The sequence below is a fragment of the Hoplias malabaricus genome, chromosome 17 (assembly GCF_029633855.1).
Source record: "Hoplias malabaricus isolate fHopMal1 chromosome 17, fHopMal1.hap1, whole genome shotgun sequence".
Taxonomy (NCBI): Eukaryota; Metazoa; Chordata; class Actinopteri; order Characiformes; family Erythrinidae; genus Hoplias; species Hoplias malabaricus.
In genome coordinates this window covers 3,883,499-3,909,596 of record NC_089816.1, presented here as the reverse complement: position 1 = coordinate 3,909,596, position 26,098 = coordinate 3,883,499, and the positions used below count along the sequence as shown (strand labels likewise).

General features: G+C 38.8%; 2 protein-coding genes across 2 annotated transcripts in view; both read right to left on the bottom strand.

Moving 5' to 3' along the window:
- Positions 1-3,394: 3,394 nt before the first annotated feature.
- foxa (forkhead box A sequence) lies at positions 3,395-7,125 on the bottom strand. Its single transcript, XM_066649936.1, has 2 exons — positions 7,072-7,125; positions 3,395-4,747 (listed from the first exon to the last, which is right to left on the bottom strand). The coding sequence occupies exons 1-2, from the start codon at positions 7,123-7,125 to the stop codon at positions 3,656-3,658; spliced, it is 1,146 nt and encodes a 381-aa protein (XP_066506033.1). The 3' UTR covers positions 3,395-3,655.
- Positions 7,126-11,897: 4,772 nt separating this feature from the next.
- The window catches only part of cyfip2 (cytoplasmic FMR1 interacting protein 2), a 30,393-nt gene continuing 16,192 nt past the window's right edge, over positions 11,898-26,098 (bottom strand). Inside the window, exons 12-29 of the mRNA XM_066648632.1 lie at positions 25,665-25,957; positions 25,209-25,356; positions 24,954-25,107; positions 24,480-24,636; positions 24,012-24,108; positions 23,807-23,883; positions 22,727-22,835; positions 22,432-22,551; positions 20,327-20,526; positions 20,134-20,221; positions 19,776-19,919; positions 19,547-19,637; positions 18,648-18,778; positions 17,000-17,072; positions 16,783-16,877; positions 16,012-16,250; positions 15,178-15,325; positions 11,898-12,645 (exon numbers count right to left, since the gene is read on the bottom strand). Of these exons, the coding sequence (XP_066504729.1) occupies positions 12,478-12,645; positions 15,178-15,325; positions 16,012-16,250; positions 16,783-16,877; positions 17,000-17,072; positions 18,648-18,778; positions 19,547-19,637; positions 19,776-19,919; positions 20,134-20,221; positions 20,327-20,526; positions 22,432-22,551; positions 22,727-22,835; positions 23,807-23,883; positions 24,012-24,108; positions 24,480-24,636; positions 24,954-25,107; positions 25,209-25,356; positions 25,665-25,957 (2,532 nt within the window). The 3' untranslated portion in view covers positions 11,898-12,477. The remainder of the gene's footprint in view (positions 12,646-15,177; positions 15,326-16,011; positions 16,251-16,782; positions 16,878-16,999; positions 17,073-18,647; positions 18,779-19,546; positions 19,638-19,775; positions 19,920-20,133; positions 20,222-20,326; positions 20,527-22,431; positions 22,552-22,726; positions 22,836-23,806; positions 23,884-24,011; positions 24,109-24,479; positions 24,637-24,953; positions 25,108-25,208; positions 25,357-25,664; positions 25,958-26,098) is intronic.

Here is a 26,098-nt window from a genome sequence, read left to right as displayed (position 1 = left end):
ACTGTCCCCATCTAATCAACAACTCGTGTCACATCTGATCAACTCCACAGATGTGTGTCCATTCTTCCACTGTGAGAAGTCAAAAATGAGAGAAAAACGAAATATCCTGAAAATTATCTTGACTTATTTATTTACCCTCTCATCCACCACTTATTTATAGGGTACATGCCGATTAGACATAGAAGAAGTGCAGAATTCCAGCCCTTCATTTTATACAGCTTTATTTAAAACAGCTTTATCTTCAAATACATTTCTCATTCAACGTTGTAATAATCTGATAATCCGATTACCTGACTACATCTAATCTGATTAGTGTCTTTTTTGCAATGGTAATGGATTAAAGGTTCCCACTTTTTGTGTTTTAAATACCTAATCTCATTACATGTGTTCCATCTTTTCCACTCCAGACCACACTGAGAAACAGTACCTTTCATAAGGAGACTGGGAGTTGTATATTTTATGTAGCCCAAGTACAATGAGGAAACTTTTATTCCTCAAAAATTGCTTGTTGATATCTCAGTAGACATAATGTTGATTGTCCTAAAATTCCTTGGGAGACTCCACATCGGACGACAAGGAGACATGAGACACTTCAAGAAGGTTCTCAGTGCTGATGAGAAATAATATTTCAGAGTATATTTCTCAGCACACCTGAGCTGAATCTGAGACTTTACTGAGATCCCCAGTAAAAAACGGGAACAGACAACAGTGTGATTCCTGGGCTCTTTTTCTCAGGAGAAATATTTGAGCACCAGTGTTTCCTTTGTGCTTCCATCTGTTCTAATTGTCGTCTAGGAGAAACTACAGAGATATTGAGAAGACTCCTTCTTTGATTTGACCTTCGTATGGACATCTGCATCTTGCTAGATGCTCGTTTTTCAGATCGTCGATGAATTAAAGAGAGTTCCTTCAACGGTCATATCCACGAGGAAGCGTCCGGGCCCAGCAGGTCAGTTCACATTCAGCGGCGAGGATATTAGATCACATTGTGGCAGTCGCAGCCCTCCAAACTCATGAACTCCCCATCCCTCACTCTTTTCTCTGTGGACTGGACACACACAGAGAGGCCAGTGGCCCTGGCTCAGATCGCTGTGGTGGTCCCTGTGTCCCCTCTGAGGAAAACACTGCTTTGGGGAGGTCCATCATTAAAGCCAGTGTCATCCCTTTGTCCACATACACTCGCACACAATGCTGCTTACCCAACACACAAAGGTTAAGGTGGGAGGGGTGGAGGGGGGAGGTCAGGACCTTTTGAATAACTGTCCCGCCGTTTCCATGTTGCAGAATGACAACCAGCTCTATGTCCTGCTCTCTCAGGCCTTTCCTGGATGTTACACACATCCCATATCTTCATAAAACACACATAAAAAAGTGGAGTTTATCTAATATTTAGATATTTACATTACGTTATTGTTACACCTCTTCATCCAAACCTTTTCTGGAATGAAGAGTGGTTTATCCTACTTTTGAAGCCATAAAATCTTTGACTTTTACACTAGGTGATGAACATCAGTGAGCTCGGGTACTGATGCTGAGTGATTAGTTCTGGTTCACAAACACAACTCAGGCTCCATCATTCAATAGAACTCCACTGCTCCACAGTCCAGTGCTGGGGGGCTTTATACCCCTCAGTCCCACGGCTGGCTTTGAGCATAGTGTACATTTCCATTACACAAACTGAACCTACAGAGTATAATGATTGCATGTTAGTCTGTGGTACGACAAACATGGTCCTACTTTGCTTTATGTTTATGGATATTAAAAAGAGTGACGACATATTTAATTAATAGTTGTTAAAGCGTTTTTGTGTAACATAATTGTAATTCAAAATTCGAACATTCTCCTGCTCTTTTTTCGATTTATGTTATCAGTTGTGTTGTAATAAATATGACAAATGTCATAAAAAAGAAAAAGCCCTAAACATTATGTACATTCACAATCGCTAACATCAAAATCACCACCATAAATCATTCAAACCAAAACTCACATGTACTTTTGGATGCAATAAACAATATTAACCACAAACCCATAAAATAAGCAGTGACTTGCCTTGTTCAAACTATCTAAATTTTAGGTTGATTTTGTTGAATAAAATGACTTCCCAGAAAATGACAAACAGAGCAGGAAAAATGTACATTTTGAGTTACATTTATAAATTACACAAAACGTTTTAAAACGTATTTGTACACCTAATGGTTATTGAATATTATGTATTTTTAAAACGGTTAACCCTGGTACGGTCATCTTGTGGCTGAGGTGGATGGTGTGTGTCTGGAAAAGTGACTGTAGTCTCAGGCGGCTGGTTTTCACACGCTTTGGTCATCTTGTTAGGGGCAGCATGAGGAATGTCTTTGTTTGCTCTGAGGTTTATACATTACAATGCAAGAAAAGACAATGGCTCAGTTAAAGCCAGGGCAACTCCTTAGTACACACTCCTAAAGAATCTGAAGAATGCATAAATAAAAATCGGAATAAACCCAATAAGTTGAATTTCACAAATCGATTTCTGAATATTTCAAATGGTCCAAGGCATAAAAATCAGACATAAAAATCCTGATATCGTCCGAATGCAAATTTCCATTAAGAACCATCATGTAACAACTGTTGCGACATCTGGTATTTGACACAAATGTTAGTAACACTTAACTGTAGGCCATTGCTGACAACCTACATAAAACTATATAAATATCTGTATCTCATTCCAACAAGTTTCGGTTTCATAAAGACCGTTTTAGTCAGATTTATCATAGAACGTGTATATAACTTTATGTCAGTTCTCATGAAAGACTAATGGATATAGGTGTCATGTAGCATTTACAGGGGGGTGGGCTCTGTGACAAAATTAAATCATGGTTACAGCATGGGAAACCTAAAACTAGACGTATGCAGTCATAATTATATATGTATTTATTGAAATAAATACAGTTTTTATGTGTTTGTGGTGTGTAAGCTGGAAAGTCTTATATTATTATATATTATAGAAATTCAGTGCCTGTTTGCTGCAATAAATTAACAGCAGCCATGATGTTGCATTGAGGACAATTTTATTATGTAACATTTTAAAATATTTACATCAACATACAGAAAACATGATTTTAAGAAGCCAGTGAAGTAGTCCATGAGTAGCACTGCAGTACAATCAATCAATAAATCAATAAATGTGTTTTATCTTGGACGAATGGTTCTAGGAAAAACTTGTCTCCAACATTACAACATGTTCTAACAAGCAGAGATTAGTAATCCAGGGCGAGAAAATTTAGACCCTTCCCAACGACCTTGGCACCTACGGGTGCTGGTTTTGGTTAAATAGTGAAGCTAATCATTTGCAATAAAATCTTGGGAGGATTTTAACTTTCTGAACATTAGCTACCCAACTTTGTTTTCATGCATTCATTTTAAGATTCTTTCCTTTTTCCATATTTCATCCTGAAGGAACAGTGCTCTGAATATATATATATATATATATATTTTTTTTTGCCTGCTCCCGTTACCAAGAAGCAGGAAAAAAGCATGAAACCGTGGCGAGCAGTGGGCCTCCAGGATCAGGACTGGGCAACAATGCTCTAGGAACCAAAAGGCAGTTCTACAGCAGCATGGCTCCAAAGGCACCTTTATTTTAAAAAGTGTATTTTAGACAGTTTGGCAGGACAGTGCTTCAGGACGAGCTCAGGACTGGTACAGGGCACATGCTGAGTCCAGGGTAGTACATGGAGTCTCCTGTATATGAGGGCTCTTCTCTGCCCGTGAGATATGGGTTGTAGTGGTGGATGTTGGAGTTTGATGAAGGGTAGTAAACCGGGTAACTCATGGGAGTGTCATAGCACTGGAAGTCCATTAGTGGTGGCATTGAAAGTGACTGGTGGATGAAGGCTTCTCCGTGGGTATAGGGTTCCATTGGGCGGGAATGTCCTGGACTTGCTGTGGGCATGCTGGGAAACGATATGGCCGAGAGGTGTGTGGAGGGATCTGCAAGGGAAGTGGGGTACGGGTGGAGTGTGTGTTGAGGTAGGGGATCTGAGGGCGACTTTGGCATTGGAGGACAATCCATAGCTTGAGGTACAACTGTTGGTACTGCTGATGTCTGCTCAGGTCCAGGAGAAATTGATGAAGATCTGGAAGCCTTAACCTCTGTCTTCTTCTTCTTGCCCTCTTCTTTCATCATCTCCTTGTCCACTTTTTTCACAGTAGAAGGTGATGTTTCTCTGGAGCAACGGAAGCGCTTCTGGCGCCGCATGTAGCAGCCGTTCTCGAACATGTTTCCAGAGTCTGGGTGCAGGGTCCAGAAGGATCCCTTTCCTGGAGATTCAGGGGATCTAGGCACCCTCACAAAACAGTCGTTGAAAGACAGACTGTGGCGGATGGAGTTCTGCCACCTCTGCTGGTTCTGTCGGTAGTAAGGGAACAGCTGGCGGATCCAGTCGTAGATCTCATTCAGGGTCAGCTTCTTGATTGGCGACTGCTGGATGGCCATGTAGATCAGCGAGATATAGGAATACGGAGGTTTGGAGTGGTTGAAGCTTCGCCGGTACACTGATTTCAGGTCAGGAAACTCAGATCCATTTTGATCTGAGATCTGACTTGGGCATCTCTGAGGAGGTTGCTGGGACAAGACACCTGCCGGACCCTCCAGTCTTCCCACATGTCCTCCTGTCACCGGTTCCCTCTGTGGGCCAAAGCTCTGGTAAGGATGCTCGGGAGAGGAATACACTCCACTGCTCAATCGTAGACCTTCTGCTCCACAGTAAACCTGAAACAAACAATGCATGCAATTTATACAAAGGTCTACAGAGAGTTATATTCATTCACACACTTTTTACCTGAGGTAAGTGAGAGTGGTGTTAGGAATCTTGCCCAACACCTCTGATTAGTGCAGTCCCTGCCTCGGAGAATCTGGTGGAACTGTGTCCTACCATCCTTTAGTGTTTGTGACCCATAAGTAACATCATCCAAAATCAATGCCTGACTTCAATGATGCTCAATGAAGCCATCAAACCCTCACAACAGAGTTCCAAAGCAGTGTAAAACCTTTTCATAAGAGAACAAATTAGGTTTAAGTCTAAGAAAGAGACAGTGATAGTGACCTTTAATTGTAAGTGGTTTGGTGGGAGGTAACAGGACTCAGAAGGCAGTGTCAGATTATTTCATTTTGCTTGATGTAGTCCCCATTTGAGCGTGTGATCTTTGGTGATTGGGTTCAACTGGGACACCGCCAACTAATCTTAGTCCACACCTCATTTTAGAAGCCCCATCTTGTTTCTATTGCCCCGCTGGGCATGGGGTAACTGCATGTAAATATATTCGGGCCACCCACCCGGTTGATAACCCCATTATCCCCCCTTTCAGCTCTGTTTTGTTCCTTTTTAAGTCACTCACCGTCCGGTGCCTTATTGCTGTTTCATGTCAGAGCAAATGACAGAGGTTCTATTGAAACGCGCCTGCTGTCCTCGGTTGTACTTTTTTTGCCTGCATTGTGGGTAATAATTCTGCACCCCCTGACACTTTTTAACCCCCTGTATCTTGGTGTATTTTATTCAGAGACACCTCTCTGGTTAAGAAGCTGTGAGATGTGGACGTCACACACGGGAAACATGCCGCACAATCACAGAGTCTATCAATGAAGTGCAGTAGGACCACACACATACTCCTTACACACACACACACACACACACACACACACTATACTCCTAACACTGGCCACTGATCTGAATGGCCTTAGATTTTTCTTAGATATATTTCTGCCACAAAACCACTTTAATAAATGATCAATAATCATACATAAATATAATCACTGTATAAATTATTTTTTATTAGGGTTAAACTGTATTTACATATGAATGAATATTAAATTAATGAATGAGTTTCTTTCACTTTCTTTTTTTTTTTTTGGTAATAAATAACTTTGTTGTCTTTTGAATTAAATTGTTTTAAACCGAAGAAAAAAGACCTCAAAATTGTTGTGCAATAAAACGTGAATACTTAAGGCCGCGATAAAATTTTAATAAGTATTTTAAAAAAGAATGTTATGTGTGATATTTGGTTTTAAAAATTATATTAAATTTAATCAAATTAAAAGTATTTTCCTCAACAACTTTTTAAAAACTAATTAAAATTAAATTCCATAATAATTTGGTAATTACCTGCCAAAAATATTGATAAATTAAAAAAATATTTGATCAACCCCAAGTTCTAAAGCCCAGAGCATGAACACACAAAATGTTCTGTGAAGTATGAAACTTCCTATTTTTATTTTTTTTCCCAAATGCTGTTTAATAGCTTTTGCTCTGCAGTGCGTAGGGCATTCGAAATCCTCACACAAGTAAATATACCTTCCCCATAATTCAACTCACATTATCCACACAGTTGTACAGTGCAGAATCGCTCAAGAAAACTGAAATCAACACAGCAGCTCTAATAGGGAAATCTCCATTAAAGTGTAGTACAATAATTACCGCAGCAAAAGTAGAAGTACCTTCTTCTAAGCTACTTCTTAAGTCCTTCAGTGTTTAGTAGAACGTTTGAGAACATCCAGCGAGTATCAGCACAGGCGCTGAAATGTGTGCCACTCTATATTCTTCTGTTTTTGGATAATTTTGGTCTAAAAGTAAAAGGCTAATGTTCCAAAGTCAGGGTGCGACCCAATCACAAAGCGGCAGAAAAACAACACAACATCAAAATAAACCCAAACAAAAAAAATGAATATTACATTAAATTAAAATCTAATAAAAAGCATTTTCTTTGCCAGTAATGCACTTGAGTCGATGTATATTTTCGGAGGCACACGTACCACCCACTTCGGCTTAAACCTGAATAGTTTCTATTACTTAAAATAATTTGAATTCGAAATATTTTCTAATATGCATCTGTTAGAAATTGGTTAATGTTTCTTCCAATATCTGTTTCTACAATTTACTCCCTATTCTTAATCTTCACTATGAAACGTTATTCTGACATACAGTCATTTTAAAGACCAAGAACGCAGTTAAAGGGCAGTAAAAATATATAAATAAATTAATTAAATATCTCAAAAACTTCGAAATGTCTATATCAGTTTTAATAGTAAAGTAGACTCACCTGGTCTGAGTAAAAGGATGGCCATTCATCTCCCTCCTGTTTTACTCCACCCATCATATCTCAAACGTTATGAAAGAATAATCAATAAAGTTATGAAAAGTCAATAAATAAAAATAAAATTTAATTAAAGTCTGATGGTTTAGAAATCAGCCACTTTCTGTGTTTCTTGTCAGTGCTGTTGCGAGTTTCTCAGAGGAACCAGTTCTCAGTTCAGTTTTTTACCTCTGCCTTCCCCGCCTATCAACTTAAACCCCGCCCATGACTTATAACCCTGCCCATCCCCCTAAATCTTGCCAACTCTGCTATGTTGGAGTAAAGCACTAAAGCTATAGTTAAAAAAATAGACTCATAAACAGAGAGTGTGTACAGTTCTTAACCCATTTTCAAGTTAAAGTGTTATTACTTTAGCATTAAAAGTACCTTCCCAAAAACAGCTTCAGCAAAATGAAGATCAACAAACTCCTTAAGTCTTCAGTAACTGTTTTTGTTTTCAGTGGAACTTCTGAAAACATCCAGTGTCTATCAGCTGATGTGTGTACCACTATATTCTTTTGATTTTGGAACATTTATTTTGAAAGGATAAAGCTACAGCTCCAAACTCAGCGGCGTGACCCAATCACACACTCCCTAATTTACTTCCTAATTCTTTTTTTGTATCCGCTTCATCCCGCTCAAGGTTAAAGTAGAACCAGAGCCGACCCGGTGTCACTGGGAGTAAAGGCAGTAACGCACCCTAGATATAACACAACAACATCACAGCGCATCTCATATTCACTCACATTTAGGGACACTTTGAACAGTCAGTCCACTGTGGGAGGAAACCAGAGGGAACCCACACAGACACTGAGAGAACACTCAAGACTCCTCACGGAAAGAGACCCGAGATGGGGCTGTGTGACAGCAACACTACTCTTATCGCACCACTGTGACACATTTCACTCACTAACACATACAAAACCTTAGTGTTCTAGAAGTTGTTGTATTTGAGCGATGGAGAGTTTCTACACAACTCACATTCTTTAAATTGCAGCTTTTAAATTGTTCTTTTTATTCAATGTTATGTATGTAAAGCACTTATAACCACTTACACACACACACACACACCATATACTTCCCTTTAAAATACATCACCCTTCGTTAAAACTGAACTGTATATAAAATATTTATGCGTAAAACCTTTTTTTTAAAGATTAATAACAAATTATTCAATGAGGTCAGTACCAGGTCTAAATACAATCACCACCTCATTTTCAAATCATCTTCTCTGATAACAGCAATTGTGTTTTAGCCTTATTTCACAAATAAATGAACAGTGAATTAACCCATGAATAAGTAAAAATTGTGTGGAAGATAGGGATAATTTTAAATGATGTTTTACTTCATATAAAAAAAAAAAAAAAGTTGGCCAGACAAGCAATGATCGATGGTCAGAGTTATTAGCCATTAGTCATTTACTATTCATCTCCTCTCTCTCCTCCATCCCTCTCTTCATTGTGAGAGACAGCTGTTGGGCAGATTGAGGGGGTGTTGGGTGTCATTTTTATTGCTGAAAAGCAAACATTTACTCTGTGGAACATTTGAAAGCACCACCCTCCTCTATCCCTCCCTCCACCCTTTCCCCCCCAAACTCATTAGTCCTGAACCAACAAAGTCAAAAAGAACTGGAGGAACAAAAAACAACACCATGCTTTAATTCTGAAAAGAACATCAGTTTTAAAGAAGCAATGTTAATATATTGCAGATGACTTAGGCATGGATTGAGCAAATCCTTAAAATGTTGATTTGTAACGTAATGTAAGAGGCTGTTAGTTAAAGCCCATTAAGCCCCAGACGAGGTGTGAGACGATGAGGAGACAGATCATTCATTACAGCGACACAAAGGAGCGTTGTCTTGTTCTAATCAGCTTTAATTCCAACACATATCACTGATGCACTAATTACTCCCATGATCCTCAGTGAGACGAGGAAAGCTACTTTACATAAACAGTGTTTAAGGAAGTTGTAATGAAATTAAAATTAAAGGAAGAACTTACCTTTCTAAAATGGTCTTTAACGGATCTAAATATCAATTACAAGCCAGTGTCTCAGACCCAGAAGAATCCTTGGCCTACACTACAACAGGTTTCTGAAGCTATTCCCTAACGCCACAGCAGTTTACACCAAGACTAAACTTAACTGAATAGGGGAAGCACAAATGTCCTCAAACGCAGCTTAAGGCAAAAAAAAAAAATGTTTCTTGTGATTTTCTTAAAGTAACATCATCACAATAAAAGTTGTTTGCTTTCTGTTTAAAAACATACAAAGAAACAAACAAAAGTGTAGTTTATAGAGACCTCTGCAGGTGTGGAGCTGAAGTGGTTTTGTGATACAGAATTAATCATCCATCAACTTATATAAAGCCTTTCTAGGAGAATAAAATGCTGCATTAAATAAGTGAAAAAACTCTCTGTTAATGCCCTACAATTCAGAATGAACACTGGGTAAGGGGTGTCTACAAACATATGGCACTAATGTGTACTGAAGTCAGTAAAAGTATATAAATACATGGTGTATCATGAATGAATCAGTAAGGTCAGAGAGAGAGACAGACAGAGCGAGAGACAGAGAGAGACAGAGAGGGTGAGAGAGAGAGACAGACAGACACAGAGAGCGAGAGAGACAGAAAGAGTGAGAGACAGACACAGAGAGAGAGACAGACACAGAGAGAGACAGACAGATACAGAAAGTGAGAGAGACAGAGAGAAAGAGACAGTGAGAGAGAGACAGACGGACAGACAGAGAGAGAGACAGACAGAGATACACAGAGAGAGAGACAGACAGACACAGAAAGCCAGAGACAGAGTAAGAGAGAGACAGACGGACAGACAGAGAGCGAGAGAGAGAGACAGAGAGAGAGAGAGAGAGAGAGACAGGGAGAGTGAGAGTGAGAGACAGACACAGAGAGAAAGAGAGACAGGGAGAGTGAGACAGACGGACAGAGAGAGAGACAGACAGAGATACACAGAGAGAGAGACAGACAGACACAGAAAGCCAGAGACAGAGTAAGAGAGAGACAGACGGACAGACAGAGAGCGAGAGAGAGAGACAGAGAGAGAGAGAGAGAGAGACAGGGAGAGTGAGAGTGAGAGACAGACACAGAGAGAAAGAGAGACAGGGAGAGTGAGAGAGACAGAGAGAGAGAGTAAAACAAACCTAAGGCTCATTAGTTATCTGTGAGTAAGAGAGATCACAGGTATTTGGTTATGAAATGTTTAATGTGTACTGAAGTCAGTAAAAGTATTGAAATAAATGGTGTATCATGAATGACTCAGTGAGCTCAGAGTTGTCAGTTAGATCATTTTTATTTCATGGAAATACAACATAATTTTCAATTCCTTCGTAGAACCATTTGTTGTACATCTTATTACTTTTTGTATTTCAAAACATGATCACTTGTACAACAATATGAACAAAAATCCATGTCACAATAAGATCCAGGATGACAATAAGTTACACCCGTCATGCTAGGGTTTAAAAACAAAAGCCTCAGAGTTTGCACTTAATTCTCTTTTTTCCGTTATCATTAACAAACAGGTCTTTCAAAGAGGAAGAACACATCTGTATTTATGAAAAGAATCCTGGAAAAGGGTCCAGTACTTTTCCAGTTAAAAAAAAAGTACATAAAATAAACAAATTCATGAGCATTCACTCAACAGTAGCTTTCTCGTGTAATTGCCTTTATTTACAGAAAAGGGGATTCTGTATTCACTCACTCACTCACTCACACTGCTGGGCTTTTTAACTTCAATTCTGAAATAGTGGCTACTTCCTTTCTGTAAAATCAGAAGCGGCCTCTCCTTAGATTCTGTGTTGTGCTCAGTGCATCTACAGCAGTGTTAAAACAACAAAGAGGTATTTAAAACCATTCCTCTCTCCTCCATTCCACACAGCAATGAAATGAAGCTTTAGGTTCACCATGAAAAACAGTTCCACGTTTTTATTAAAAATAAACCAGACAAACAAATCTTGAAACTGAGATGGTACTAAGTGCAACCGTAGGTGGGGTTTCTTTTCTGTACTTGAGGCAAATACTGAGTATACATATTACATAATAATAATAATAATAAAAAAAAGAACAAGTACCACGCTCATTACTTCACTTTGTCCGACAGTGACATTTACAATGGAAAGTTGAAGTTACAAAAAGAAAAAATAAGAAAGAGAATGAGGAAATGAATCTCTGTAAAATGTGATAAAAATGCAAAGGTGGGTAAATAAATATGAAACTGGATTAAGCTTTTAGTGTACCATGGAACAACTCGTGTTTGCCTCTCATTCTGAACAAACACTGTGGATCTGAGTGAAGAAGAGGACTGTTGAGACTTTTAGGGCTCATGCAAAAAGAAATCAGGAAAGAGAGCGAGAGCAAGAGAGAGAGAGATAGAGAGAGAGCAAGAGAGAGAGAGAGAGAGAGAGAGAGAGAGAGACAGAGAGCGAGAGAGAGAGAGAAAGCGCGAGAGAGAGAGAGAGAGCGAGAGAGAGAGAGAGAGAAAGAGAGAGTGAGACATAGAGAGAGACAGAGAGACAGACAAAGAGAAAGACAGACAGAGAGAGTGAGACAGAAAGAGACAAAAAGAGAGACAGAGAGAGAGACAAAAAGAGAGACAGAGAGAGAGAGACAAAAAGAGAGACAGAGAGAGAGAGACAAAAAGAGAGACAGAGAGAGAGAGTGAGACAGAGAGAGACAAAGAGACAGACAGAGACAGAGAGACAGAAAGAGAGACAGAGAGAGACAGACAGAGACAAAAAGAGACAGACAGAGAGAGAAAGTGAGAGAGAGACATAGAGACAGAGACAGAGAGAGACAGACAAAGAGAGAGACAGAGAGAGAGAAAGAGAGCAAGAGCAAGAGAGAGAGAGAGAGAGAGAAAAAAACAAAACTAAGGCTCATTTGTTATCTGTGAGTAAGAGAGATCACAGGTATTTGGTTATGAAATGTTTAAGGGCTAAAAATAAGAAAATAATAACAATAAAATAAAATTAAATAATTAAAATTCACAATATCAACTAGTATATCCGCTCTGGTTAATTTAATAGTTATATTTAAGTAATTTTTTCTTTTGACTTCAACATAAATGCTATTTTACTTCATTTGTACCGCACATATTTTTTAGACAGATTCAGGAAAGTTCTTGAACCTCTGAAAAATATTAAGGTGTTAAATGCAGAGATCGAAGGCTCAGAGGACAGCTGACGTAAAGCCGTCACACAACTCAAGAATTTATTCTTGGGACAAGCATGGAGGTATGTCCGCCACTGGAGAAAAGTGGTTGAAAAATGCTTGTAAAAGGACCATCACCATTCAAGGGCTTATGTTTGCCAATGGTCCCCCACCCAAGTAAGGTAGGGCAGTGGGAGGTGTTTGTTTTAACATGTGGTGGCCAGGGACTGGTGTATAGGAGGCTGGAAACAGCGAACATGCTCTACCGTGGAACTGTCCGTCTCTACAGCCTTCATGTACTTGTTGAGGATGGCAAAGATCTCGTTGTTGAGGATCTGGTACTTTCGGATACGGTCTGCCATTTTCTTCAACGGCTGAAAATTGAAAACAAAGCAAATGACACTCGGCAAACTGTGATTCAGCTAGCAGTTCTGTGTGTGTTCTGTCAGTTGAGACATTATTGGCTTCTAAATCCTGCTACTTTTGTTGAGACACAGGAAACTTACTACAAATTATGACAAAATTACTACAGTGATGTTGCAGAAATAAAAATAGCAAAATATAAAAGACCTCTTTGATGTGGAGTTGTAAGACATGCTTCATGGCAGTGGTGCCTTTGCAACCAAAGCCCAACTAAAATCCCCATTTGCAGAAATGTTGGATGCTGTGCAATATGTAACTGAAAGCAAAATGCAATGATGTGCAAATCATTTAAACCCTATATTTAATTGAAAATAAGAAATTATATTATATAAATGATATATTTGTCCAATTTGAATTGATGCCAACAACATGTTACAAAAGCATCGTAACAGAGAAGTGTTTACAACACTGTTAACTGCAGAGACCAATCACTGTAGTTTTGAAAGTGTATTATTTTCCCAGTCTTGGTTAATGCAAGATTATAGCCGCTCAACATCTTGGGTTTCCATTAAAGTATTCTTCATTCAGCCCTCTCTTTGACTATTGGACATTGCTGGACTACTATTATCTTGTTAAAATAAGCAAAGCTGGTCTGGATGGCAGCATACTATTCCACAACATATCTTTCAGAATTAACGGTGCATTCACAATGTCATGTGCATTAATGCACCCCCTGTCACTGAATATGTTGCCAATTAACCTAATTAGTTTTTTTTTGTAGTATTACAGCTTTACCAGACTATTATTGTGCTGTCCTTTTCTGTAACATGCTGCTGGAATCAAATCCAAAATGGACCTATATTTATCAAACAAACAAAACACCAAACTCTGTCTGTGTACTGTTTTCAGTCAAATATATGGTATAAATGATTTGCACATCATTTAATTGTCTTATTTACAGTTTGCAGTGTGCCAGCTTATTTGAAATTGGGGTTTATATGATAATGATTTTCTAACTTTTAAAAATTTCGGTCCAAATACCACCTAGCAGCATGCTGCTAAGATGCTCGACTGCAATCAACCGGTCAACAATTGCTGGGAATAGTGCAAATCAAATATCATTATTTCCTTGCATTGTGGATTTATTAGAAAATGTTTATTTGAGGTTTTGTGTTCAGCTCAGTGAGATCAGAGTACATGGGGAATTTGGTCGTGATTTCAACTACTGCGTCTTGTGATGTGTAATGACATGCAGTATTATATAAACTGAGTAATGAACTTTTGTTTCACACATTTCACCAGCTTATGTAAGCAATGTATAACATGCTTCCACAAGCCTCATAGTTAAAACCATTTTAGCTTCCTAGAAGCCTGAATCATATCCATATCTTCTAATTAAACATGAGCAAGTCTAATTAAAATTGTTGTAGAACACGAACAAGTCTAAGGCACGTGTGTAATTTACACATAAGCTTTAGGCTCTCATTATTTGGGTAACATTAAGGCTGATTCATAGCTAACAAGGACGCAGAGGTGGCACAGTGTCCTAACGACTCTGCTGTTGCCAGCGCCGTAGAAACGAGGAACAAATTAAAGCCCCAGTGTAAAAATTCATGGATTACACATGCCATCCATACTATATGTAAAATAGTAAAAACAAATTACATCAAGAGTTGGACAAATGTGTATAAAACAATAATCTTCAATAATAATCAATAATCTTTGCTCAAACTGTGAACATTCATTAATTCATTCATTGTCTGTAACTCTTCCATCCAGTCCAGGGTCGCGGTGGGTCCGGAGCCTAACCGGAATCATTGGGCGCAAGGCAGGGACACATCCTGGAGGGGGCGCCAGTCTGTCGCAAGACGACACACACTACATTGATTCATTCATTCTATTACTGCTTATCCAGTTCAGGGTCGTGACACACTACACTGGCAACAAAAAATTTTATTTGCTGGCCTTATGCCATGGCAAAATGCAGTCGTTTCAAAGTACCTAATATATTTGCGCTTTTATTAGTGGTTTATTACCACAGTTTTTTCAGTTCAGAGAGCAGACTCTCCTTGGTCCAAACCCCATTTCCTACCAGCCAATGAGCAAACAAGGCGTGTTTGTGTCACAACACTGTGCACATTGGTTAATTTTTCCAGTGTTTGCGTTAAAGGAACACTTGATAAGACTTGGGGTTTCCTACCCTCCTCCAAACGTTACACTGTGCAGTTTCTGCCGTGCTCAGTCCTGAGTAGCAATGACAGAGGCTCTATTCTCCCTATTACGGGTCAGTGAAGCATCACAGTCACTTTGTAGCTTCTTTCTGAAGCTGTAGTTTTAAAGTATAAATATTACATAATGTTCCTTGAAACAGCAATTAGTCTCTCAGCTCTACTGAATAAACCAAACCTTCTTGGCTGAATTAAAATATATAAACATGAAATGAAGGACAATACAAAGAACAATTTCAAGGTATGTTCAAGGTAATGCTTCTGATGTCCAAAGTTAGCTAAGGCTATAATTCCATAAAGTTAAAGAGAACCTACCACATTCTTGATGATCTCATCTTTGCCATCCTGTCTCTGGACTTTAAGCAGGTGGTAGCAGAAATCAAAGAGGTCGAAGCGTCGCTGCTGCCCCAACAGCACAATGATGGCACAGCCGGCCCAGTTCAGTCCATCCCCAAAACACTGCCTAAACACAGAGCCAGAAACACGGCATTCAGTATAACCACAGACAGATCAAAAAGATCCCTAAAACAATCTCTGCAATAAGTAGCTATCCAAGAATCATTAAATGAGTTAGCCCGAGGATTTAAACATCATTACAGCACTGAACACTATATGAACATCATACACCCCAAAGCCAAAACGTAGTGGACACCCGATCATCCAATATTCCTTGTAAATAAAGGTATTAATAGGGAAATATAGTTTTCTTTTGCTGCAGTGTTAGCCTCTAGGCTACTGAGAGACTCTACATCAGATAATGTGAGGATTTAAATTAATCAGCTATATAAATATTACTGAGGTCAGGTACTGTTCAAACACCACTATAACTCATCTCAAAAGTTTTTGGATATAGCTTCAATATTCATCAAACAGATTCAGTTCCACTGCTCCACAGCACAGTGATCGGGTGCTTTACACACTCGCTTGGTGTTGGACCCATGTGTGTCTACCCTAAAGCTTCTCATTTCATTTTATATTTTTATAAATTGAGATTATATAAACTCTGTGCACTACTGTATGTTCAAGTTCAGTGTTTGGAGATGTAAAAGTAGTGCAGCTAAAATACAACTCAGCAAAGTATAACTCAGAAATGTATTCTTGAAACTATGCTGACAGGAAAGCTAATATTCCAAAAGTATAATCTCGTACTCTGCAGTGAACTCGTGTGTCCCCACTGGGATGCAGTAAACAAACTGCATGGCACTCCAGAGCCGGTGGAATTCCATGCACTCATCCACATGCATCACACCGTTGGTGGGCGGAGGGCCACGCCACACACTGTCTTGCAGGAAACTGCGGATCCGTGTGAGGATGACCTCAAACATGGACAGGCCACAGCACAGACGCTCCTTCGTCAGTAAGTCGCCCTCTCGTGCTATAGCAATTTGCTGTCGGAGGAGCAAGACATAAGCGCATATATATTTTTGCAGTTCAATACAAATTTATCTTCAAAATGCTAACTTTAGAGAATTAGGCAAAATGTTTTAAAGCAAGTCAATGTCAAAAGATTGGATTCCATTTAATTTCGAAGCATTTCTATTGTTCTATAGTTAAATTTTACTAAAATTAAAAGGCTACTGCTGTGTTCAAATCTACAAACATTAAATTTCTGTGATTAAGATTAAATTAAGAATAAATAATTATTAACAAATCCTTTAAGACACAACGAGTTTCTTCTAAATTCTGAAATTTGGCAAATGGCAAATAACAGAACTGATATAAATTATGTTATTTTTCCTTATTATTTTACTTTTACTATTTATACTTGTTATTTTACTTCAGTTGTAACCTAATGGCATAAGTCGATATAATCAGTTAGTGTCAGTTTAAGCTCCTTAAAATGGTTTCAATGACAAATATTCAATATTTTAACCTTAAAAGGAATTTAGACAGAAGTGATGATAGGAACATGGTTTTCACCTGTGGAGTCCCAAGTCTCTCAATTAGAGGAACCAAATGTAAAGGAGCGTACTTTGCCTCCAGCCTCTTCATCCTCACTTCCAGCCTCTCACCCTCTGAACAGAAGAAACAAAGCACTGGATTAATCCTCAAAATGGACAAAGCTACTATGCTTCTCTCACTGTAATGTAGATTGTAATAACTCAATTGAATTCTCAGTGTGAATTTAATACTTTACCTTTGATGTAGACCCTTGGCAGGATGTTCTGAAATGGTGCTGCATGGAGTAAGTCACAAACCTCTTCCTGGGACTGCATTCAAACAAACAGGCAGAAATACATGAGGAACAAAACGGTTTTATATACAAAACTGACTCCATGTTTCACAGTCAAAACATTCACTCCACACACAGTAGTGAAATAAAAAAATAAAGAGTCATTCAGTGATTTTATATCGTTTGTATGGAATGTATGAGAGAGACAGAGAGAGAGAGAGAGAGAGAGAGAGAGAGAGAGAGAGAGAGAGAGAGAGAAATAGGAATGGTAACAAGGTCATTTGGTCCAGAATTCTTTGCTAGGCTGGAAATTACGGCTTTAGGTTTTTTTTTACATGACCAAATTTCACATTTGATCCATTTTCTCACATCAAATGCTCTTTCTGGAAATGATAAAATGACTAAGAATTGTTTCCTTGGCCCTCCCTTGGCCCTGGAAGAAAAATGCATGAGATTTGTGTCCAAAAATTACTCGAATAAAATGAAATGAAGTGTACACTGATTTTTGACATGTCACTCCAAACACGATAATAAACCAAGCAACAAGTAGGCTTGCACCCTGACGGAAACAATGTCAATGAGAGATCAGCGTGCATTGATCGGCCCACGCATTCAATAGGCTTCGAAAGAGACACATTTAGAAAAGAAATAAAGGACAAGCATCAGAAATGTACAGTCAGTCGAAAAGAGTGGTGCATGAAAGCAGATGTGCATCCGCAACAGGACAAAACGAGCAGCCAGAAAGAGTCTCTAATGCCATGGATGCAGAAGATATGTAGGGAGAGTAATCTGAAACAAGCCGCTTTGTTAATTTCAGATATATGACATGGAAATAATAATCCTTTTTACGCTATCTTGGGATTCTGCTCATTGTATCTTTGAATCCATGGCAGTGTGGGGCAGTAGAGAGTAAGGAAAAAAAAAAAAAAAAGAACGAAGAAGAACAGCAACAGTGTGCTATCGATCTTTGTGTGGTTTTGTTACATGAGTTGGACCTAATTCCTTACCACCTTTTGTTGTTGCCAGCGTGTAATGAGAAATAAAGTTGTATTTTAGAGGCAGATGACAGCACTAACTTCTACTGACATGTCATTGGCATACACAAAATAATGAATCACGCAGGCACATTTTCACACACACCACAGATCACATAATAAACTGACTTCTTGTACTGTCAGCTAGAGCACAGAAAAGACTTAACACATTCAAAGTAGTCTACAACAATCATTAAAAAACACAAAATTAAAGTGGGTAAATCTGGAGATGGCAAACAGCTTCCTACAATTTCAGATTCTCATAAAAACAAACAAAAAAACAAGAATGATTTTGACTGGAATAAAGCAAACTGAGATAGCACCAGATATTAAATATTAGTTAGAAAAAAAAAATTAAAAAACAACAAACAACCCTCCTATACACACTGTAGTGAGTCACTGAAAGACAACTAACATAAAGAGAAACAATAAGTCTCAGCCCAAGAGAAAGAAACAGAAAATGAGAGAGAGAGAGAGAGAGAGAGAGAGAGAGAGAGAGAAAAAGAGCAAGCAGGAGAAAGGAGGAGAAAGGCAGGTAGAGAAAAAGAGAGAGGTGTAAAGAAAGTGTAGGGTCTCACCAGAGCTTGCTCAATGAGGAGACAGAACAGGATAGCATTTCCAACCTCACGCAGGCTCTGAAACACATCCGTCTTTAGTTCAGCGTACTCAATGATGTCCTTCAATTGGTGGTGGAAGAACTCCAGGATGCCTGAGAAAATCACAAAAATCAGATGAGAAAAGTACACGGGGGAAAAGCATTTAAGCACTTTCTCTAGATTTGCTTAAAATAAATAAATAAATAAATAAATAAATAAATAAATAAATAAATAAATAAATAAATTTAAGAAATGAAAAAAAAAATAAAAAAAATAAAAATTAAAAATAGATACTAAATGCCTCTTACAATAGTCATTCTTAGCAATCAATATATTATCCCAGAAATAAATTCGAAAAAGTATATTATTGTGATTTTAATACCATTTGTATCATTTTAAATTATAATCGGACACTGGAACTGAATATAAAATGTTTGTAAATATCTTAACTGAATTAACCATGAAAAAAATAAAACCACAGTTTAAAATTATTTTTAAAAATTACATAATGGCTGTAGAATACAGTGAGCAAAGAAAACCAGAAGATAAACAGAACTAGTGGCTACAATACTGGTGATGTTACTTTTTATTTAAAGAAACACGCCACTACACACTATGGGTAGAGATTACTGAAGAAATGGCCATATATTGTACAAGAAGGCAGTAATGTAGCATTATCATTGTGACCAGCCTAGATACTTTTATAATAACACCCACCATATTAATGAGCTAGTTTACTGGTGCAGGTAATCTCGATGACAAAACAACAAATCTCGACACTGCAGATTTATAGTTCATGGCCTTTCTGAGTCAGGAATGAGGGATTTTGAAAACTATAACATTGGATGTGTGGCAGCGGGCATGTTACTAAGCTATCTCACCTGGTGATCCATACTCATGGCGAGGCAGTCGGCAGATTTTTGGCATCACCTCTATCAAAGTCTTCACATACTGCAGAATGGTGCCCTGGAGCTGGAGTGCAAATCAATAAAGGGTGGACAAACGAGCAGCAAATTGCAAAGGAATATAAATAAGTAGAGCAAAGAGATATCAAATGGAGACTACAGAAAATATCCCTATTGGATCAGACAGGAAGCTAATCTACGGTACCAAGCTCTTGACAATCTTCAGCAGCTCCTCCATCACAACGGCAATGCCCTGGTAACCAAGGAGACGGCAGATAGTTTTGAAATGCGGGGGACCCACAAAGTTTCTGTAAGAGCTGTATATGTGGGAGTAGGCGATGTTCAGAGGCTGTGAAGCAGAGAACAAAACAGTTTACAATACTGTTTCAGAAACAACCTCTCACTGAACAGAAGAGTAAGACAATTTAAGAGCAGCTGGCCCTCGTCTGTTCATAAAAACAATATATATCACTTCACACAGCTTAGTTAACAATACATCCACCATCATTTATGATTTAGGGATAAGGTTAAAGCCACCAAAAGTTTAGATCAATAATACATACCTTAGAGCCATACAAGTAATAAGGCTGAACATTGGCAGGTTTGTCCCTTTGAGGTTCCTGGGTAAAAGGAATTGCTGTGCGCACAAATCTGCCAGAATTTAAAGGGAAGGCATATCAATTATTTCCCAACTTTTTCAAGGTACTTTCATTGTTTATATTTTACCCACTACCTACAGTGTATTCACACACTGACCTGTTGGTGGAGCCATTGTAGCAGTAGTTTGGCAGGAAGTCAAAGTTGAGCTCCCAAAATACATGTAATGTGATACGGCCGTATGGGGCAGACACGTTGTGGTTAGCCTCACGGAACATGGCATCAAAACTGTCCAAGGTCATGTGTTTGCACAGCAGCCGATGAGTCAGTCTGTTTATTTCCAGAAGCCATTCAAGCTCCTGTAAAATACACACCGAGCACGGATAAGGCTGACATTGTTAGCTGACAATTAATTGCCTTTCAAATAACTGTGATTAATGTCTGTTTTTTCACCTCTCAGTATTAATAAGACTGAACATTAAATAAATGTGTAAAAATATATTAATCACAGATTGTTTGTAAACATAAATACTATAAACAAATCATATAAGAATATCAGCATGAAAATAATAATCAAAACTGACTGTGCCAATTAATTATTTGATTTTTACATTCATAATAAAATGATCCAAATAAACGATAAATCAAAATAAAACTTCTAGTTTAAAACCAAATAGATCACGTTCCATAAAGATGGGCAATTTGAGATGAAGCCCAGAAAAACTATTGAATGATGCTTCTTAAGTGATCATGAATCTCCTCTCCTTACATGGTCAATAAACACAGATTAAATGTAAACTAGTAAATGCATGACTTTTTAAATAGTTGCCATGTTTATAATCTTACAAATATATAGAAAACATACTGTTTTGTCAGAGGGCAAAACTGAAAGAGCTACAGAAGTGTCTGAATCTCACAGTGGAACTGAAATATCCAGGACCACCTATGGACTGTACATGCAAAAGGCTTTAAATATACAAGTTGCAAATGCAGCATTTTATTTCTTCTGTATTAGTTGCTGTAAATTTGAAGTGCAATTAAATTACATTCTGTTTGCTGGGTCCGAAATAAAATAATGGAAATAAATCTCAAAGATCTCTGAGGAATCTAAAAGAGAATTATGTTTACTTTTTTAAAACATTCAGGAACAAAATTCACATTGTAATAAATACATTTTGTGGACAAAAGTATAAGCAAACACTCCCTAATTATTGAATTCTGTTTCATTCAGTCCCATTGCAACAGATGTATAAAATCAAGTGCCTAGCTATGCAGTCTGCCTTTACAAACATTTGTGAATGGGTTGTCCTAAAGAGTTCACCGAATTCAAGATTGATACTGTAACTGTATACCAGCATTGCAACGAGTAAGTCTGTGAAATTCCATGATCAAATCTCAGTATTATTACTGAAAACCACAGCAACTCAGCTACAAAGTGGCAGACCATGTAAAGTGAAGTTAGGGTTGGAGAGTGCTGAGGTGCACACTGCTTTAAAATTGCCAACACTCTGTTGACTCAGCAAATGCAGAGTTCCAAACCTCCCCTGGAATTAACATCAGCACAAAAACTGTGTGCAGGGAGATGCATGGTACAAGTTTCCATGGCTGAAAAGCTGCATGCAAGCCTTACATCACCAAGCACAATGGATGGAGTGGTGTAAAGCCCACGACCATTGGACTTTGGAGCATTGCAAATGTGTTCTGTGAATTGACAAATCACATTTCTCTATCTGGTAGTGTGACATCAGTTGGACATTTCTATGCTTCCAACCTTGGGGGAATAATTTGGCGGAGGCCTTATTTCTGTTCCAGAATGACTCTGCCCCAGTGCAAAAAGCAAGGTCCATAAAGGCATGGTTGGGTAATCTTGGTGCAAAAGAACTTGACAGGCACACACAGAGCTCTGACCTCAACCCCATCAAATACTTAGAACTGAGTCTGCAAGCCAGGCAAACATCCGTTTCTGACCTCTCAAAAGCTCTTCTAAATGAATCGATAAAAAGTCACATGGACACACTTCAAAGTCTTGCAGAAAGACTGCCCAGAGTGGAAGCTGTTATAGCTGCAAAGTGGGGACAGTGTCCATTTTAATGCTATGGATTTAAAATGGCATCTCATAAAGAGCCATGTTGGTGTCCCATTACGTTTGTCTTTATAGTGTAGGAAAGCACATTTGCATTTATATTTAAAGCCTTTCATGAATGATTTTTACAATTATAAATAAAACTCATGTCTACTACACTCCATTTTTAGCACTTATTTACCACAATAGAAGTGAGGTCTTCACTCTCAAAGCGACTAATCGCCTGGTCCAGGGATTTGTACATGGCTGCTGAGATCCTCTGTGTGATAAGCCTGTTCAGGTCAATGGAGCGACCCAGCAGCTGTCAACACACAAAAAAAGAGAAGTTAACAATACACAACATCTACACATTTTGTTATAGTATGATTATACTTGACATAGTTCAAACTCTTATATTCCTACTCACCATAAAATATAAAGCACAATTAAATTTATAGCTATGGGGTACTAAAGGATACAGAAGTAGTGTTTCATACCTGCACATGTCTCTGTTTCAGCAATGTTTCGTAGCGGTTGGATGGAGGGTAAGGGATGATCACTCCATAGTTCTTACACTCTGCCCGGAAACGCTTGTCCAAGAGAACACTGAGACAAAAACATTCACATATGCATAAAGTTAACGAGGAAATATATATAGCGTCCTGTTCACTATATAATGCTGTATACAACAATTTTGCACAATTTTCCATGAACTTAAACAATATCACAATGCACCACAATAAGTAGTATTCAACAAATATACCATAGCCAACAGTGATTTGTGGATAGAGAATTAGCTACCCAGCTAACAGGTTACTAGTTATTAAATTTATCTCGGTAACAGGTGAATATAGCCAGGTTTATCCTACAGTTAAAGCTTATGGTGGAGCAGAGCTGCCTGAGGTAGTGCCTGATCTCATTCTCCACCCTCTAGAATTTAGTTATTTTTATTGGTGCACATTATATAGAGGGCGGCATGGTGGTGCAGCAGGTAGTGTCGCAGTCACACAGCTCCAGGAACCTGGAGGTTGTGGGTTCGATTCCCGCTCCGGGTGACTGTCTGTGAGGAGTTGGTGTGTTCTCCCCGTGTCCGCGTGGGTTTCCTCCGGGTGACTGTCCGTGAGGAGTTGGTGTGTTGTCCCTGTGTCCGCGTGGGTTTACTCCGGGTGCTCCGGTTTCCTCCCACAGTCCAAAAACACATGTTGGTAGATGGATTGGTGACTCAAAAGTGTCCATAGGTGTGTGTGTGTCTGTGTTGCCCTGTGAAGGACTGGCACCCCCTCCAGGGTGTATTCCCGCCTTGCGCCCAATGATTCCGGGTAGGCTCTGGACCCACCGCGACCCTGAATTGGATAAGCGCTTACAGATAATGAATGAATGAATGAACATTATATTGAGCAATGTAGGGAATAGTGAGTAAGGGGCAATTTTGGACACAGCTAGGGTTAAATTCACCCAAGAACATGTGCACAGATTGGAAATCAGGAGAGGCATTATGCAGAAATTTAGAATAATCTTTGACTTTTCCTTTACTCCATTTGTCACATTATGAATATTCAAATAATTTAAAGGTTTACCTTCCAGCCATTGCTTTGTAGTAAGCAAATATCTGATCTGCCAGTTTGTAGACAAACTGATCAAAACAAAGGTTCACCTAAATTAAAAAAAGGAAGAAATTGTTAGATTATATGCAACCTAAAAAATAGGAGTTCAGATTGTGTCTCAATATTAATATCAGATTTGGCTGCAGAAGCAGGGGGGGGAATACCTAACATAATTTACCTCAGCCTCTATCTCATCATAAAGGAATTGTTTCTTGAACTTGGTAAGAGCATAGTATCCACTATCATTATAAAGATCCAAGGGATACAACACATACCTGGAACAAAAACAGGAAAATTAATCAAATCGAGCCCAGAGAAACATCCTATAAATGTGTACTAACCTAAACTTTCTGCATCATAGTTGCGAGGGCAAATTATACCTTGCTGAAAATAAGTACACACTATCTCCAGAAAACAGATTTCAATTTGTTTTAATGCACATGTACAGAAAATAACTGAGTATATTACAACGTTCCGCATAATTTTTATAGTGGGTTTTACAATGGGCAAAAGGTGATGCTGTCACAAAGCTCCAGAGTCCTGAGCAAACTGTGCATTGAAGTGTCTTATTCACCTTTGAATGTGTGCATAAAACCCACACTTTATGTGACCAACTTTTGCATACAACAGTGTTTGCAGTACTAACTCCATCATAGAAGGCTCTTTGGTCTCCAGAATGTGGTCAGTGAGGATCCATGGCATAGACATCTCGATGGGGAACTGGATGCGGCGACCCATGGTGAGCTCAAGGAAGAACTCTCTGAACCACAGCTGAGACAGGTCACAGCACTGCTGCAAGGCTTCTATAAACAAAGCAGGTGAAAACATTTATCACAATCAAGAAGAAGATACAACGATAGAAAACAGCCTGTAAATTCACACACAGTAGAGCATAAGTAAAGCTGCTCTTTTAAGAACTTGAGACCAGGGATGTTCACAGGTGGCTGCCTCAAAGTCAAATCTTTTAAATAAGAAGCTGTCTGAGTAGAGTTTCACGTAAGTAAATATGGGGCTTGAGGGCGTCTTGAGGGTTCCTGCTTGATTCGGTGATCTGAATTAGATTATATTACTATTGCTGTCCACAACAATCCACTTGTCTGTGTGTGTGCGCATTTCTCACCGCTGAAGTTGAGGAGATGTGTATAGAAAAAGGACTGCTTGTGAAAGTCCTCAATGGCCTGAACTATCGGTCCATCCAGGCTACTGCGTAGAGTCTTCTTTGAGCCGCTTTTGTCTGCAATCAGAGACTCAAGCATGGTTCGCACCATGTACAGCTGCGGGTCAGAAAAGGACATAGGTCAGATCAAATGAAAATGGACTTAGATATTAAAAACAGTCTCTAACAGCAGTCAGCAGCCTCTCCAGTTTAACTGACCTGTGTGCTTGAAGGGCCAACAGCACGGCGGGGCACTTTGATATCAAACCCTCCTTTGGGGTCCTTCTCTCCCCTCAGACAGGGATCATTAGGAGGCTCCCTGCCTCCCTCCCAGTCACAGATGGTTTTCCGGATGGCCTGAAGAACACTAAAGACACATAAAGTACATTCAGTGATGAAGTTTTGGATCAACGTCCAAAGAGCAGTAAATGTGTATTTTAATTTCCAACAATTTGCTAAAGCAGGTACTGAGCCAAAACAATTAAAAATGTTATCACTGTCCAGTTACACCATTGCAAAGGTTTTAAATCAATGTATTTAATAATAAATAAAATACATTTTGTGGTATAACAATGTACAAATAAATTGGCAGTCCCTTTACAGATCTCCAAAGCTAGTAAAAGGTATATCAAATGCATATAGGATAAGGAACAGGGTTCACGATTGTAAAACAACCTGATGAGGACATTCTTCTTCTTGCGGACAGCCTGCCTGAGCGGCTCTCTTAGAGTGACCTGGGCAAAATCCTGCAGAGCGGCATAGATGGTGTTCCGGATGGCCTGATTAAACACACTTTCCATTCGGCCCATCAGAACCTGCAGACCTTTTATCATGGCTATCACCTCCACCAGAGCAAACTTCTCCTCACTGGTGTAGTTGTAGCGTGTGGCACGCTCATACTCTTCAGCCGTACCAGGACAGTCCTTATTACAGAACTTATCGGTGGGATGCACAAGTTTCCATGAGTACTGAAGTGAAATAAAGAGAAATGAGGATTAATAATTGTAATAAATGAAGATTTTGGAGTTCTGATTCAAACAAAACCAAGATTTCACTACTTTTGCAAAAAATAAAATGAAGAAGAAAACAATAAAACTCGTACAGTGTGA

Bases quoted from the DNA above. Each gene is read 5' to 3' on its own strand.
- foxa (XM_066649936.1), bottom strand. From the start codon at position 7,125: ATGGGTGGAGTAAAACAGGAGGGAGATGAATGGCCATCCTTTTACTCA. The intron at 4,748-7,071 runs GTGAGTCTACTT...TGTTTGTTTCAG, and splicing joins CATCCTTTTACTCAGACCAG to GTTTACTGTGGAGCAGAAGG.